We start from the raw sequence: 18405 nt of genomic DNA, 5'->3' as shown, positions 1-18405 counted from the left end.
TCAGAACATTTTTCTTCATTCTTCATATTAACTTTAAGTCAGTTTATCAGTTAAACCATTTCTTAGTTCATATTGTAATAGTAATATATTTTATGCTTTGGGTTATTGCATGGACAAAAACAAACATAATATCAAGGTGTCAGATTGGGCTCTGGGAACTTGTTTTGGAATTTATTACTATATATATATTTTTTTTTTTTAAGTTAATCTATTAACACTTATAGATAGGATAATCAACAAGAAAATAATTGTCAGTTGAAGCCCTAATCAATATCATAAAATATGAGATATAGAGATTTATAATAAGAATATAAAAAAATCTGCATTACCTGCAATAGCATGAAGCAGTTAATTCACCTTGTAGTTTAGTGGCATGATAAACAAATAACTTTAAACTTGGCCATCATATTCAAAAAAGTAATAACTGCTGACAAAACCCATCTAATGTTATCAATACTACCCCCCCAGCCTCTGAGGATATAGGGCATGGGAATGTAATATGTATGTCAGCTGTGCAGTGGCCTGTATAAGCGCCATTTCACCCTGTGTTTGACCCCCGGGGGCTTGTAGATCAATGCCCTGGCTGACTAAATCCCCCCTCGCTCTCAGTCTCTCGGGCTGGCCTTGATCCTCATTTCTGCTCCAGCCCCTCACACCCCACCTCTCCTTTGTTTCTACCTCTTTCATCCCTGCTTTTCAACTGATCCTTCTCCCTACCTCTCACCCCTAACTGTCCCTCAACCTCTTCCTCTCATCCCCTCATTGACTGTAAAGTGATTCCCCATACCTCTCGCCCCCGTCTCCTCAGATTCCTTCCATCCCTCTGAACCAGCTCCCACCTCCCCCCACATCTCTTTATCCCCTTTTCCCTATCATCAGTCGAGCCCTGGGGCTCTCCAGCAGGGGTTAGCCCTCTGAAGGATGTTGGTGGCTAAGTGTCTTTAGGGAAAGAGGCTAAACAATATCATGTCATCTCTCTTTTGAAGTGAGCATTGTACTTTAGTCCCCCATCTGCATGTTTTGGATTTATCCATTCTAATCCCTCTATAACTTAGTGTTACTGTGTTTACTAGGTCCAGAGAGATGTTCCGTCATTTCCGGTTTTCAATTTTTTGGGGCGACAATACAGATTAGCGGCACCTACTGTTATAGGGACGTATTAGGGCTCGTGCGCGTGCAGAACATACGCTTAAGTCGGCGCCGCTTCGGTGTGTTCCGAGGCCCTTTTTTTGAGAGACGGGAGCCGTCTGATCAGTCAGGTTGGGTGTGTCGGGGCCTTTAAATGCATTCGGTTTAACTTAGCGGTTTCCTTTGCTAACCCATTTACAGTACAGGCCAAAAGTTTGGACACACCTTCTCATTCAATGTGTTTCTTTATTTTCATGACTATTTACATTGTAGATTCTCACTGAAGGCATCAAAACTATGAATGAACACATATGGAATTATGTACTCAACAAAAAAGTGTGAAATAACTGAAAACATGTCTTATATTTTAGATTATTCAAAGTAGCCACCCTTTGCTTTTTGATAACTCTGCAAACCCTTGGTGTTCTCTCAATGAGCTTCATGAGGTAGTCACCTGAAATGGTTTTCACTTCACAAGTGTGCTTTGTCAGGGTTAATTAGTGGAATTTTTTCCCTTATTAATAAAAAAAGCAAAGGGTGGCTTCTTTGAAGAATCTAAAATATAAGACATGTTTTCAGTTATTTCACACTTTTTTGTTAAGTACATAATTCCATATGTTTTCATATGTTTTCCATAGTTTTGATGCCTTCAGTGAAAATCTACAATGTAAATAGTCATGAAAATATAAAGGAAACGCATTGAATGAGAAGGTGTGTCCAAACTTTTGGCCTGTACTGTATCTCTTCCCCCGGCTTTTGATTTAGTCTTGGTTTCAAAACGCTCACGGTGAAATAAAAGCACTCAGCTGCTCCATTTCTCCACCTTCCTGCCTGGCTCATTCAGCCGCCACTCAACACACTGAGCTGTTTATAAATCAACGGTCTGTAACACACAGCAAGGCTTTAAAAAGTTCCAGCTCACTTGCTCAATGCTGAGAAAGATCCCTGGAGCCTATGAAGAAAAAGACACTGTTCTACATGTAAGGAACAAAAATGTAAAAACTATCTGCATAGGCACTGTGACACAATGACTTGACATAAATGGGAGAAATAGACTTACAAAAGTAGCCCAGAGCATAATCTAAGACAAAAAAAGATTGAAATCTCTTTGATTACAAAGACGGAAGATTGTTATTGAGGCATTAAATAACGTGAAGCGCATAAAGAGCAGAAGCTGAACAGGAGGGTCGCTGCAATCTACCTTTATAATCTAATGCAACAAGATTTTAGATCAGAGCTCTTCTGAAATAATTGCTATATAAAAAGATCAGTAACACCAAATTCAAACTCTATTGCAAAATGTTTTGAGACTTACCATCTAAAACTATAGCTCAGCCATCTTGTTAAAAAAAAAAAAAAAACACTAAGCTTGGAGATGTTCTATAGGATGGTTCACAAAAAGGTTAAGATGATTAAAAAGTAGCAGTCAAGTTGCTCCAAAAAACTAGTCAGAAAACCTAAAAACCCTAACAAATAGGGTGGTTACTATATTTATTAACTTAAATATAGTAACCACCCTATTTGTTATTTTATTCTGCAGTTCTGCTTGTCTGCTGTACATTTGAAAAGCCTCATAAAAACATAAAAAAAAACAGTTCCTCATTACAAAAGGGAAATAAAATATAATAAAAGTCATCCAATCACTGAACAACAAACGCAAAAGAGACACAACTGCGTGTATGCATACGTGTGGTGTTTTGCATATTGACACCACATTTGACTGAATTACCTTTTTGGGGGCAGTTGCCATACTATGCCTTTATTAGAGAGATTGCAGTAGGGAGAGGTATTAAGAGAGAGCGACAGGGAATTTTGATCGCAAAATGCGACCATTTGGTCGCAGTCTGGAGCCCTGCTCTGTGTTTACTAGGTCCAGAGAGATGTTCCGTCATTTCCGGTTTTCAATTTTTTGGGGCGACAATACAGATTAGCGGCACCTACGGTTATAGGGACGTATTACGTCTCGTGCGCGTGCAGAACGTACGCTCAAGTCGGCGCCGCTTCGGCGTGTTCCGAGGCCCTTTTTTTGAGAGATGGGAGCCGTCTTATCAGTCAGGGTGGGTGTGTCGGGGCCTTTAAATGCATTCGGTTTAGTTGTGAGAGTTGAAGCAGGAATCCGACAGTGACCGCAATAAGAACGTTTTCTTAAGACAATCATATCTGCACATGACGGTGAAAGCGTCCCCTCGGAAAGATACGAGATAATAACAGCAGCAGCATCACAATGATGCCTATATTGAATTTAGGCTTTCGGCTGAGGATGGCAGAGACTGATGAGCTGAATAAGCACGGGCCAACTTCAAGCCTGTGTAATCAAATAGTGATGCCACAGCAGGAGCAGCTGCAGCAGGGCGGGTCCGGCCCGACTCAATGGACAGCATTCGTTTGTTAAAGGAACATTAACATTAAACCACAGAGGAGTAACAGTGATGCTGTCGCAGCTTTAAGCATCTGAAGCCACTAATTACAAGATGTCCTGGAGTTTGGTTTTAAAAAGATAAAGTAGAAGAAGAACTTCCGCGTGAGTTAGCAGCGTTGTGCAAACCATACATGAGCAAGAAAGAGAAGTTGGGGCGAGGGAAGGGAAAATAAAATAGTTATGTAATATTTATGAGCGTCACAGTCAGCATAACGGGCTTTTTAGCTAATGAGGCAACTTCACTACTCGTAACTCAAATTTGATGAAAGCGTCTCCTGCTTTCTCTGCGCATGGGAGACTTCTGGGTGACAATCCTTGAGAGTCATGTTCAAGGGTTTCCATGCTGCAGTTGACTTAGGGGTTTTTAAAACAGCACTTTATATCAGAGGCTTTTACGGATATTAATATCAAAGTGATTCGGGCCACGGTAAGAAACCCTCAGAGCCTTGTCAGACAAAGGCTGGATTTAGAGTAGCGGAGAGGATGAAGAGGTGCGAAAGTGCTGCAAACAGCCGAACAAAGTGAAAAGATTAGAACTAGACGACATGGACGGGTACAGTGGCTTTTTGGAGAGATGCTTTCCTTCCATTACTGAAACACATGTAGTGCTCAGTTTAGAGGGGTAGCTGGAACACTAATTCCACTCATAGCTATCCAAAAAAAAAAAAAAAAAAAACAAAGTCTAAAGTACCTGTCTAGCTTGCCATTAAAAGCTGTACAAAGTTGATTAACATTTTCAACTGCAGATTTGATACTTTTATCCATAAAGTGTTGTCATATCAGCAGCGGGCAGCAATGTCTGGATGCAACTTTGCATCAAGCTACTTTAACCCTCATCTTACAGCTGTTTATAAGCTAGAGTTTGCTTATACATCCAGTCCTCATTGTGAATCTGCTTCTACCTTGGTTTTATACTGCAGTCATTCTGTTAATGTGTATTCACAGTACTTTGAAGCATTGCTACTTTGTAGTTCTTAGGAGGTATACTATTATTTTATTTCTCTACATTGCAATTGTTCTTCTGTCAACTGTACTTGCTGCACCTGCTGCATGTTTGTTTTGGAAAACATCTGCTGCTCTTCCTGCAGGTTTTTTACATTATTGCCATTTTTGAAGAGTTTTATACTATATAAATAGACCTAACTTGACTTTAAATAGCGAGTCTGTGTGTGTGTGTGTGTGTGTGTGTGTGTGTGTGTGTGTGTGTGTGTGTGTGTGTGTGTGTGTGTGTGTGTGTGTGTGTGTGTGTATCTGGTACTGTAGCTAAAGTAATCTACATATGTCTGTGTGTGTGTCCACATTGTCCTGCAAAGAATGTCATCATGAAATCTCTGCATCTTTAATGTATTGCTTATTTTTTCAGATCGATTAACTGTTAAGTCTGAAAATGTTTAAAATGGCAGTAAATTACATTAAAGCTCCCAAAGCTCTTCATGGCACAGTAACAAAAAAAAAAATCATGGCACCTTGTAATTGTCAGCTTGTCTCAAGTAAGAGTCCAGAATCCAACCATATTCAATTTACAATGATATAACACCGAAATAATAGTACATTCTCACACATAAATCAATTATCAAGAGTCGATAAATAACCTGTAGAGCTGCACTGGTTTGCGGGACAGACTGCGCGCCTCATCTTTTCTTATCTACCTGTGTGTGCGTTGCCTCTGGTTGAGCGATGCCGTGCGCCCGGGGCTGTGCTGCAGGCCGTGCTGGTTGCCTAGTCGGGCGGGGCTGGTCATGTAGTCGTTGGGCACCGTGGGCGGCTTCACCGGCTCCAGGGTCTTGTAGGATGTGTTGCGTCTGCAGCAGGCCGAAGATGGAAAGGCAAATAAATAACAAATCAAGGACGGGAATGATCCATAATCCAGTGCAAATCCTACTTTCCAAAAACTGGGAGGCCGCGTTCACTAGAGCGTTGGAAAATCCTTTCAGTTTGCCCGGCTGGATGCGGTGTGCTACAGGCTAGTCACAGTTTACTCTTGGAATGAATATCTGATTAGCGTCGCCGACTGCCGCTGTGCATCGGACGACGATGAACTTCACCGCGGTGGGAGGCCCATCTTACAAGAACAGATAAAAGTTCCCAGACTTTTTTTTTTTTTTTTTTTTTGGGACTGGATCCTCTTTCTCTGGCTACACTATCACCAGGTTTGTGATTTCAAATGTGTATAAGTAACAAAACCACAAAGACACAGCCATCACAACCACACCGAGTTCAAAAACAATGTTCCGGGGCATCCTGTTAGCTCAGTGGGTTGTTTGTTCATTGTGTTATTTCATCTTATGCTTTACCAAACATTTAGAAAAAAAATAAATCATCTAAAAAAAAATGAATAACTCTGACTATGTACTTTAACTGCATGTTCTTGTATCGCCCCCACAAGAGCCTTTTTTTTTTTTTTTTTTTCAGCGTTTGATAATTAGAGGATTAGTCGTCCTTTCATGGGGACTGAAATGGAAATCTTTACCCGAGCGTGCCGCGCCCTGACATGGGAGGGCTCGGCGGCTTCTGCGTCGGCGGATTGGTCCTCGATAGTGTTCCTCCTCTGATTGACTGATTGTTTCCATGTTGCTGTGGTTAGAGGGAAATACATACTTATTTAACAGCCAAATGACTTCAGACCACTGTGTGACAGAGAAATCAAATGTTATAGGCTGCCCAGATTACAACTCCTCAACAACATAGATGTATATTTCACTTGTTTGAAGGGTTATGTAATGCCATCCCTGCTGGTGTTTAACTTAGTCACAGGGCGATTGCAGGTTAGAAACCTCTGGGTTGTTTCAACAAGGCTTCTTGCAAATCACTTCTTTCTTAACAAGCGGGTAAACTAAAGCATGGAATTTAGCAACACCTGGATTTGCAGTATTGCAAATAACTGTTCTTTTTGAAGAAATTAAGGATATAGAGTGTATGCCTTGTCTGGGGAGCCTATAAAAAGGATTTTAAATAATCTACAGGACATTTATGGACTACTACATAACATGTTAAGTAAATAACAAGGTACACAGTTGGTAAATTGACAAGGAGGGTGTTACAGAGCCTCAGACTGTGTTCTGGGCTTAAAAGGACTACAAGTATATTAATGGGAATAAACATGGGAAATGACAATAATAATTACATGTTTAGGGGTGTTGCTGTGAAAAGGGAGTGGGACGAATCTATCAATAATACATCATAGTTAATAGGTCAATGTGACAAACCACACTTACCTTGGCTTTTAGCCACTTATGAAGGCGAAGGGGGGAGAAAAAAAACAGAAGAGAGAGAGACAGAAAGAGGGCATGTCAAAACGGCCATGTCTACACGGATCAGTCAAGGTACAAGCGAGCAACTGAGAAAATGATTCCTTGTTGTATTTACACTGAGTAAACAAGGCGCAGGGCAGGTCAGCGGTTACAAGTCATACTAGCAGAGGAAAACACTGTGGCTGACTGTTGCTCCCTTTACTCCGACTACTGTACAGTACCACGCCCTGTGCCACAAATCAGGCTGAAAGGAGCTCACAGGGATCTGATGGCAGAGCTATTGTACACGAGGCAAACGAGTATTATCTCACCAGTGGGTCTGAAATTGAAGAATTTCTCTTTGCACGTCAAAACGCTGTCTCGCAAATATGGATTTTTAAGTCTACCGAGCATCCATGTGTTCATTTGATTCATTTCATTTTGTTCATATCCAGGTTTGGACTTAAAAACCTCAGATTAGCACGTTACTGGCAGCGATAAAAAAACACTTTTGTACTTGTGTGGGCTGATGTCAAAGAGAATATAGAGCCAACATAGCAGTGGGGTTTGACAACTGCAGAGTCAAGTGGCTCATTTATAATGCAGCTTCCCCAGTGGCCTTTGCAGAAAGCATTGTAGCATCACAAGATGAAACCCAAAAGCAAATTCATGGCATAGGTCAGGATAAAGTGATCTCTGCCTTTTTTTTTTATTTATTTTTTATTTTACAAAAAACTAAAAACACATTCAATGCAGCTGTGAATGGATATTTCACAGTTAAATTTCACTCTCACAGGGTTATCAGAGCTAGACGAGATTCAGTTTTACAATCTAGGTCATGCTAGGAATGCAGAGGCCTACTACTGCCTTCCCTTATCTTCCTGGCTTATGCCGTATCTCCGTTTTACTGCTCAAACCAGACTGTCAGCGTGGACATGCTTTAGTTACGTCCAAGTCGAGTTACGGGACAGACAGGTTCAGATTAAGGTCATTATCAAGTCCTAAAAAGGCTTGCCATGTCGAGCTGGAGTAAAAATCTAAAGCAATGTGGTCTGTAAGAGGGTTAGGGTCAAAGCTCAACACTACACAGGACACAAACACCTCCTGAGGTTAGAGTAGTTGCCAAGGACACATCCCAAAATATGTAAAGATGAGAAACATGTCCTGGTGAACTATTCTTACTTATGTCACATATCATGGTGGCTAATGTGTAATTGTTTTATCTTGAAAAGCTACAAAACAACTCTTAATCAAATATTTCAAACTTGGAAACAGGTTCAATAATTAGCTACAAGATGTCAAATTATAATCCTTATCTTCAAATCAAAACACTGTTTTTGATACTATTTATGGTCGGCATTTTTTCAGCAACTGTTAAATGTATTTACATTCTGTAGTTAGCGCTCTATATATTGTTTTTGCATTGTTAGTGGTTGGGGTCCGCCATCCCCATGCCGGATTGACGTTGCCAATTGCACTGAAATATCTAAATTCCTCGAAACCCAAACTCGCCCCTTAAACTAATCTCGTAAACTCATAAGTGACACAGCGCAAAATATCAAAGGGAATGCGATCTGACTTCAAACCCCTGACATCATCGCCGCTGACTAGATTAAACATCAGCTGACTGGAAGAATAAATCTCATCTTTCGCATTAAAGCTAAAAAGCATCCCGTCACCGCCAGGACGCCTTGCGATGCAGGAACATCCTGATCCGTCAGCTGTGAGATTCCACTCATTATTAATATGATTATCCACCAGCTGAATTTCACCTTCTCGCTTTCTCAAAATTCCTCTTTATTGCTCGTTTGGATCCGAGAACAGCTTCTATTAAATAATGTATGTGAGCGCTACATTAGGTCTCTTCTCTGACTTACAGTTAACACTTTAAGTGTTTAACTTTACAAACAGTGTGTGAGGCCGTAAAACCAATTCAACATTTAGGCCAATGTAAACACTCGGGCACAGATAGCGAGTTTGACAGTTAACGGGAGGCAATAGGCATGATTTAAACCCCCATTAAAATATTGATTCTGGTCAGTAAGTAAACCATGGCTATAGATATTCTATACAACTCGGGCATCTGACAGCAGCCATCACAGGATACAATGTGAATTAATATGGAGTATTGATGCGGAATATTGATCGGATCTTTGGGCTGTGACATGCATAGATGAAAGGTGGCGAGTGATGTATGACTGGCTGCAGGAGCGCTCGTGTGCGTGTGTGTGTGTGTGTGTGTATGTGTGTGTGTTTAAATGCAGCATTCATGACATTTAAAAAAAAAAAAAGGAGAAAATCCACTGAGATTAGGCCATGAGTAATATGTAATGTTCTTAAAATAGATGCATCAAACACTCTCAAAGCAGCCGTGAAGCACGATGGTTTCGGTAATTTGACACTATTGTGCAACGATGTAGTGTGGTATCCTGATTTTGAGAAACTGCCATTTAATTAAAAACAGTAGAGTCAGAAATGCGGTTGATTAACACGCGCCTCGCTGGGATTTTCCTCGCTTTTGTCAACAATATAATCTGTTGATTGAAGTTTTTCATGGTTAAAAACTAGCGCCAAACGTTTCATTAATTTGCATATTAAATATAAATGTGTTGCTCACATGTCATCTGTAATATGGTATGAGGTTGTAACCGTTCGTTGCTGTAAACGTAGAGTGACCTATATTAGTTAGAAAAGTTATTCATTTGCATTAACCCGGATAACAAGTCAGTTAAAGCACATTTCCAAATATGTTGAGCCCTTGCTTAAATAAGAAATAGTTATTGTATGTAACAAAACAATGTCTTCATACACTTTTAAGTGCATAATGTCCATATGAAAGCAGTGAAAAACCAGGTCCCTGTTGTGGGAAAAGACCCAAATAAAATCTTTCACTCCCTATTATTAGGCATCACAACCTTCCACCATGACGGAAGGATCCAACGTAATTCCCTACACAGTAAATTGAGAGTGACACAATGGCTTTTATCCTGCCTTATCAATGTCTGTTACGCTAGGGGAGGGTAATGGTGGGCCTCTAATCCAATCTGTCTGAAAGCTGCAATTGATTGGCTGATTGATGGGGCAGAGGAGAGTCATCAGGAAATGATGTCATTACCGCCACTGTCAGGACGACCCAGTGACCCCTAAAGCGAGCCCTAATGGCAGAGAGGGAGTGAAAATGTCACACTTGGATCATCAGAGTTTATCACGTCAAAATCAGATTCTCTCCTGCCTGTCAGATTGTAGCGACATGAGAATAAACTACAAATCTAATTGTAACAACATCAATCCTCCGCAAAGGTTTTGAGAAACTGGAGAACGCGATTATGAGGGCGGTCCGAGGCCTAAGTGCCTTTTAAAAACATCTCACAAATTTGCCCTGCGCTCGCCGTTTTCACAGCGCTCTAAGAATAGCGCTGTTTTCTGAAAGCTACATGATGTAATCACTTTTTTAGTTCATCTCCACCCCCAACCCGTTCCCACCAACCCACACTGGAACATATTCCTGTAGGGTCAGAAGGGGTGCTTTCTGAAGATGAAAGAGAAAACACAAGAGAAAGAGTGCGAGCCAGAAAAGGAGTCAAAGTGGGAGAGAGAAGAGAGGGAGGGAGATAGGAATACCTCTGGCAAGAAAGAGAGGAGGGGGGGAGGGATTGAAATTAGATATAGTGGAAGAACAGAAGCAGAGAAACTAATGGACTGTGCGTGTAGAGAAATCTGATCGGGGAGCAGATCTAAAAGTAGAGAAAAAGACACTAAACATGCACAAAAATCAGGAAAAGTCTGCTCACCTTAACGCCATGGCCGACGTCGTCCAGTACAGTGTAGTCAACGGGCTTCCTGATGTACCTGACAGGCCGCTCCATATTAGCTGGCGCTATGATCTTATGGGTCCTCGACGTGTTCTTGTTGGTGGTCAGGATCCCGATCTCCCGCCTGGCCACCTTCTCTTTATGGATGTCCACCGTCTGTAAATGACACGAGACCGAAGAGGGGATGTGATCGATTGCCACAGCGGAAACCCAGAGACGTACGGTACAACAAGAACCTCTGGGATGCAGTGAACTTGTCATACAGCAGCTTAAGAAGGTTTAATGAAATCATGAGGCTGTGCTTTTCATCACTGTGGTCGTAATCTTTTTACAACAGCCAGCCGGTGCACACTCACAAAAATCGATTGTGGTGGAGGCAGGGCCCTGAACACCATAATGACCGAAGCACGTCCATCTGAACATTTCTGACTTAAAAAAAAAATGAATTGATGACAATGAGTTAACTGGCCCCCGAATCTAGTTTCTAAAGACTAATATTCAGCAAATGATAAGGGTCAAAATACAAAAATAAAGCGTGATCAGTTAGAATTAATGATGAAATGTGACTGAAGTGACGCAACTGAGAGAACACTGCATTCCTATTTTAGAGGAATAAGATCAAGTCTACTCAAATCCTCACAGATTTCTATTATCAGAAAAACCTCTCTTTCATCTTCTTTTTGCAAAATGCTTGGGCCAAATGGTGATGCATTATTTATGCTCCTTGAGACGTAGAGTGTTTTCCTACTAAAATTGCACCAATGTTCCATTAATTAGCCAGTCCCCTTCATAAAAAATATTTACTTTAAAGATGCACATGGAAACTTTGTACACTGCTGGATCCGATTGACAAACATAACATATTGAAAAGCTGAACTCGGAAATTAGGCTTCCCTTTTATTGATACCCTGCACGTTGCATGTTTGCAGACAGGGTTTAATCATAAATAATACAGAATGATGACTTGAATGAGGCAACAGGGCTAAGGTTTGTGTTCTGGATTTCCCAAAATACTTGATCACTGTTAGTTAAAGATTTCTGTGTTGCCTAATTTGGACAAAATGCCATTCATACTTTCATTTGAGCACACAGGTAAATCTATGTCATACAAACTTTTGTGGATAAGAACTCTTTATTTTTGCTGGCCCCTGATGAGTGTATTTTTCCACAAATTACCAAACAGCTTTAATCACTGGACAGCAAAAGAGGGAAAGCCTTGGAGTAGGTCTGCTTGGTTACCATTTATTTAATTACCAAATCATCTCGGTTGCAACTACCCAGAGCATATACTCAATTTCGGAGTCCATAAGTGATATTGATATTTGAGAGTTTAAAAAAAATATGATAATGAAATGTTATGTTGTGCATAATCAAAAAAAACAATCAATCATACAGATCCTTCTTGCGTGACAAAGCTACATACTGAGCTAAACATTTTACAATGTAAAAAATGAACTTGTCAGTGTTTTCTGGTGGCCCGGTTTCTCTACCTCAAACCTAGTTTGACATTTCTGTACAGCAATTCCTTGTTTACTATACACTAGTCTCGCTTTGCCAGACCTTCCTCCAGAGTGCTGCGGATGAGAAAAACGTGCTGTGATTTGTTGGCATTTCTTTAAACCAATAACAACGTTGGCGCTGCTGCAAAATAGCCTCGGGAAGGAACTTGTTTTGGTGTTCGTTCAAAAGTTGTATTAGTCGTGCAACAGAAAACTCAGATTGGACAGATAGTCTAACTAGCGGTCTGGATTTACCCTGCAGAGATCTGAGAAAAGGTTAACCATAGTCCTCATGAATCGACCGACGAGTTTAAAATGCCAACACAAAGCAATCCACCAATACCAAAACACTGATTCATCAGTCTAGCTCTACAGACAACTATTGTTTTCATTATGGTTTGATCTGATGGTTATTTTCTCAATAAATGGTTTAACCGTTTGGTGTATTAAGTGTGTTTTGTCTGGCCAACAATTCCAGAGCCAGAGAGATTCAAGTCACACGGTTATAGAACAGAGAAATGCAGCAAATCCTTTTTGCTAAATACAGGATTAGTCAATTATTAAAGTCGTTGACAACTAATTCCTGCAAGTCAACTGCCATCGAGGAGGCATATCAACTATCATTTTTAAACACCACTTTCAAATCTCCTACAGATCTAACTACCATCACACACCACTGCATTTCCATTCTCTACTCTGCCTCCACACTCCCCTCAGGCTGAGAGGAGTCCAGGAGCAGCTGCCCTTCCTTTGAGAGATGAAAGGCCGCAATGTCTGTTGAGGGCAGACCAGTAAAACGATGGTCTTTCACAACGAGGGGGGGTCATCGACCAGCGCCAACAGAGGATTCCTTTCATGCCACAGTGATCTGGAGCTGGACTGAGCTCTGTCCTTGTTCCACTGTATAGCCTTCAAGTATCACCCATCCCAGAGTTGAAGCAATCAACAACACTGGTGGACTTACTGTATGTGTAGTCCGGTACAGTGCAGTCATCTCTGGACAATATCAAGTCTAATTTTAAACCTGAGAGCTGACAAGCTCTCGTGCAAAATGATGCAAAGCAGATTTTACTTCTCACAGGATATAAGAAAGTGGATCATTTAGAATGACAGAAAAAAATGGAGGAATTCATATTTCATAACGTCAAAGTTGCTCATACGTAATTGCTCCCACAGAGACTTCCCATACAAAGTGGGAAACATCCGTTCTGTTCCAATGCCCTGTTTTGTCCGTTTGAATTAAGAGGGATGACAGAGCTTTGACTACGTCATCTTTTCTAACCTGAGTTGAGCTTCCAGGACACGTGAGGCTCTTAATATAATAATAAAAGGAACTGCGGTGACAAAGTGTTCCCAATGAGGCAAACAAACCAATGCAAATAACAAATATTCCATTTTAGCAGCACTGCAAACTCCAGAGTATAAGGTCGCCACTGCGATTGGATTTGAGCTAATCATTTGACTCCACAGCTCAGAGATAATGCCCAAATTTCAAACCGTCATAAATCATGATCATCTGGATGCAGCTGTGCCAAAATCGAATCAGTCTTTTGGGCTTCCATTTGCAGGGTAGTGATTGGGTACAGTGATTGGCTACGATGGACCCAGGCAGAAGACAGAGAAAAGGAGGAATAGCTTATTTCACCTCACTGTAACCCCAAAACACGACCTCTTTTACTTTTACCTTGTAAAGTCATGGGACTTTGTTATCATGAGATAAAGGGAGGAAATGGTTTTCAGCCTAAACACAAAAAGAGGGAAAGTTCCACTTCAAACCACCGAAAGAAACTCCTCTTAAAAGAGAAGTGGTGTTAAAATAACTTGGCGAAATTGTGAAAGCATCTGGTCTTGGCTGAACACTGTTCTTATCAGACAGCAACGTGTGGACAAACATCATCGCAGCTGACATGGGGGTGGGGGGGGGGAGGAAGTGAGAAAGTGACGTATTGTGTGAGCTAATCTCCTTCCTGTATGCCGTGAAAATAGCCCTGCTGTAACAGTGCAGGCTGATGATACAAGTGTTCTCACAAGGGCGTATTCGAAACCGCAGCGAACGGTTGCACCCTTTCGAGAGCGCCATGGGGTGCCCAAAGAACGTTAAACGGTTTTGACAAAAGTGCAAAGCTCCAAGTAGAAAAAAGCATTCTGGCTTGAATCCTTTGGACTGACCCGGTCGGGCGCTCCAATAGCTACTTAATAGTCAGTCTTTTACCTCGACTGTTTCCTCTGACTTTTCAACTGGCACTAACGGTGTTTACTTGATCCCAATGGTCCATCTGTTAGGTGGAAAGAGACTGAACTCATGTTGCCAAAAAGGTGGATGATTCACATGTGTTTTCAACTGCTGTCACCCATGTGTTTGAGGCCTGTGGGTGTTTTTCCCAGAACACTTAGCAGTTTTGGCTCTGGTTATTTAGCTTCACCATCAGCTACATGCTTTTAGGATTTAAAAGAATAAAAAAAAAAAAAATGTCTTCACTTCTCCCCACACCCAGAGACGAGGCACCCACCTATATGACTAGTGTGAGGATCTAGGTCATACATATTGGAGCCGCTGCCAGCAACCATCGTCGTCATCCACACGGTCTAGCCAGACAGAACAACTAAATCCACTCCAGATCACTTTGGACTGAAAGGGTTCTTCCCATTTTGGGATGCGAGTGACTCAGCGCAGCCGTTGCCACGATGAGAGATTCTTGTTGTGTTGTTAGTAGCAACAAGTGCCTAAATATCCTTATTTTTGCCATTTTGGTTACGGCTGCACTTGGAAAGTGTGAAGCTCCAAAATAGTACGCTGGGTCAGCTATACAAAAACATGAAACGGTGTGTAATGTTAACACAATGATAAATTGTTTGAACTTCAACACCCAAAAATCTAATGAAACATATGAACCAACCTGGAATCACTTGTTGGATACCAAACAGATACTGGCAAAATATCTAGTGTTGTAAAATACAGCTAATTCCTCTGCTTAACATCCCAAAGTCGTGAATTGGTTTGTGTTTTTTTGCCCATAGATTTAGTTAAGGATGAAATGTCCATCCTGTCTGATTGGAAGAAATGGGAATCCAGACGAGGCCATACAGACTAAAAAAAACGTTGGAAAAGGGCACATTTTAGGATTCATAATTTGGACTCTTTACAACCCAGGGGACCTACTGATGACTTTGATATCTATGCAGTAATATTAACTGTACTAACAAAGTCTGTTGCTTGGTCTGTACTCATTTCCTCGGTTGACAAAACATTATCTAAGCACTCATGTTTTCAGGGTTTTCGGTTGTCTCTCTCATTTAACTGTATTTGATTTTATTATATTTGGATATTAACAAGAATGTACTTTTATTTAGGTGTGGGCAATATGGTGAAATATATTGTGACACGACAGATATTATAGCATCAGTAATATTTTAGAATCAATGATGATGAAGCGCTTTGATTTGCCAGGTATTTGATTTTCTGGGTAAGCCAAATACATACAATCCTGTCTGTTATTAACAAGCTGCTTTCCAGAAGAAAGATATACAATATCAGTATATTGAAAGCATGTTAGAAATGATGGATACCGGTGATAGTGGATTTCATTCAAGTTGCCGACCCTTCCTTAGGTTAGGTCTTTCTGGGTGAGGTTCTATGTTTAAGTAGCTTGGCAAAATATACGTAAACAGGTAAGGGACATCTAAAAAGGAAAACATATCTTTATGAAATGTTGCGTAATATTCACAACTGTTTGGCATTTAAAAAAAAAAAAAAACATGAATTGTCTTCCATAACTGCCAGGTGTGTTCTGAACAATGAACCTTCCTCCATTGTGTATTGTTCCCTGTGTGATTGTTTGACTGAAACACAAAAATGGACAATACATTAGGTGTAATGGAGATAAGAGTGCAGGCAATTTCTTTTCATTGACAGCATGTTTTGTATCCAGCACCTTTTTAGATGTATAGTAGCGAAAGATAAATCAGAAAAAAGTCAAACTAGATTATTCTCCAGTCCCCACTATGGTGGCACAGCCATTCAAAGAACCAGGAATGGAATTTCGAAGCCTTACGTAAACGTAACAACTTCCCACCAGACAAACACACGGATGAAGTAAGAAGAGACTAGAAAGGAAAAACGTGTGTACACGTTGATATGGAACTGAGACAGCCCAAAAAAACAAAAACAAAAAAAAACAGCCTTTCCAGCTATTTGGCAGAGTGGCCACGGGATGATATCCTCAATAAAATGCCAGCTATGCACAAACGCACGGACAAACAAAAAAAAAACAGTTGCACAGCGTGTACTGTGGGCGTAGGAGGGAGCTTACACACAACATGGAGAAAAGCCTGCTACTAGACAAACACACCCTACATACCAATGTGTCTGTGTGCATGTGTGGCTAGCCAGACCAAACAAATGTGCCAGTGGTTAATGATAGAGTTTGACTGCAGATGATTATGTGAATTGTTACAGCAAAGTGGCAGCGAGGCATTTTGGTCCTGCTTATCAGTCAGTCAGTCAGTCAGTCAGTCAGTCAGTCACACACACACACAAAATAAGGACTGGAATGAAAAATAACCCAAAAAATTAAATGCAGCCCTGCTGAGATCATTAGTAAAAACACGACACACACTTCAAAACACAAACGCGGTGGACAAACAAAAGTCCCTATCAAGTTGAGAAAATGGGGCAGTGATCTGTCCTTGGTTAAAAGCAGCTTTCACGATAGACAGACAGACACACACACACACTGCCGTGTAATATCATGAACCAGAACTACACATAATTATGAAATAAGACATGCCACAAGTTCTTATTAAAGGCCATTCCTGGCTGAAAGCTAAGATAAGCTTGTCTTTACAGAAGTCCAGGAATTGGAAATCCTTGTTCTGTGGGATTACGAAGAGATAATAACTATGAAGCACATGTCTGTTAAACACATTTGAACCCCAGTTTCAGGCTTACTACGCAAGAGGATTTACAATTGCTGGAGCCGCTAACAGGTGAAGATGAATGTCTATTTTCTGTTTTGTTTGTTTTTTCCAGGAAAAAAAAAAGTTCTTCTTTTGCAGCAATGCCCTGCTGCACGCTCACATTATTACCCACATTCACCCAGACAGCGGATTTGAACAATTTGTAATGCTCAATGTGTTCCAGCAGTTATTTATTATATGATGAAGTGCTGCGAGTGCTGAAGAGTGATTTTTTTTTCTTCTGTTGCGCCCACTTTCTCTTAACCTGCCTGGTGGGCTTCTGATACAGTTATTCTCTTCCTTTTTTTCTGAAATAGCTCCCAGGGGTCACTTTTTGTGGAATCTGGAAACGTAGACGCCAGAGCTTGGAGATGTGATAATTCTGCTGTGTCATTAAGACATCTTGTGGTTTGGTTGCATCAACGTGTACGGAGACTCCTATTGGTGAAGAAATGAATGACTAGTGACTGTATGACTGTTCTTAGTCTGTCTGTAAAGTATCCAAAACTGTCATGTACAAACGAAAGTTTGCCTGGTCAGATACTGTATGTAGTCTTGTTAACTTTTTTTATTGATCAAACATTTACGTTGCTAATTAATAACTGTATTTAATGTAGACCACGTTGTTGTACAGAATAGGCCTGCACGATTAATCGTTGCAAAATCGCGAGCTTGATTCACCCGTTATTAATTTAATTTTTAAAGGACTTCGATTTTTTTGGGGGGGCATTTTCGGCCTTTATTTTGATAGGACAGCTGAAGACATGAAAGGCAAGCAGTTAAAGAGTGTGCTAAGAAATCATTCTGTTTTTGATACTGTACTTAAATTGGCAATTGACAAACTCCATTTCTCTAGAGACTGACGCTGTAGCATGTTGATTGACATGTTTTAATTATGTAAAGACATGTTCAAGGAGTTCAAATAGTATATAGTATAGTTCAGAATATATAGTTCAATGTGTTTTATGTCACTATTTTTGGTAGCCTACTGTACTTAAATGGCCAGTATTTACTTTATTTTCTTTATTCATTAAAGCCTCTATGTTTACAGGCTTGTGGGGATGCGCAATGTGCTATAGGTGCCAAAAAAAGTTTGGTACTGCCAATTTGTTTTATTTTGTCATGATTCATGTGTGCAATAAACATTACACTTTGTGAGAAAAGAATCGTGGCAGAGAATCGTGATATCAATTCTAAGCTAAAAAATTTCAAAAGGCTACATTTCAGAGGGAAATTTGTAGTTTTTACTCCACTACATTAATCTGACAGCTTTAGTTACTAGTTACTTTACAAATTTAGATTTTTGCAGACAAAACACAGTAGTAGTAGTTTATAAAATATGATGTTTTGTTATAAATTAA

At 40.4% G+C, this 18405-nt stretch overlaps 1 protein-coding gene across 10 annotated transcripts in view; it reads right to left on the bottom strand.

Annotated features, from left to right (window-relative positions):
- abi1a (abl-interactor 1a) overlaps nucleotides 1-18405 on the bottom strand; it is a 56576-nt gene that overhangs the window by 12598 nt on the left and 25573 nt on the right. For 6 of the 10 annotated variants that reach the window (XM_028568792.1, XM_028568794.1, XM_028568797.1 and 3 more), the window contains exons 3-6: nucleotides 10569-10745; nucleotides 6763-6777; nucleotides 6018-6121; nucleotides 5197-5349 (exon numbers count right to left, since the gene is read on the bottom strand). In XM_028568792.1, the coding sequence (XP_028424593.1) occupies nucleotides 5197-5349; nucleotides 6018-6121; nucleotides 6763-6777; nucleotides 10569-10745 (449 nt within the window). The remainder of the gene's footprint in view (nucleotides 1-5196; nucleotides 5350-6017; nucleotides 6122-6762; nucleotides 6778-10568; nucleotides 10746-18405) is intronic. The other 4 variants (XM_028568793.1, XM_028568796.1, XM_028568801.1 and 1 more) reach the window with 1 other exon arrangement.

This window comes from Perca flavescens, chromosome 22 (genome assembly GCF_004354835.1).
Source record: "Perca flavescens isolate YP-PL-M2 chromosome 22, PFLA_1.0, whole genome shotgun sequence".
NCBI classification, from domain to species: Eukaryota; Metazoa; Chordata; class Actinopteri; order Perciformes; family Percidae; genus Perca; species Perca flavescens.
Note: the sequence above shows the minus strand (reverse complement) of the source record. Positions and strands in the feature narration are given on the sequence as shown.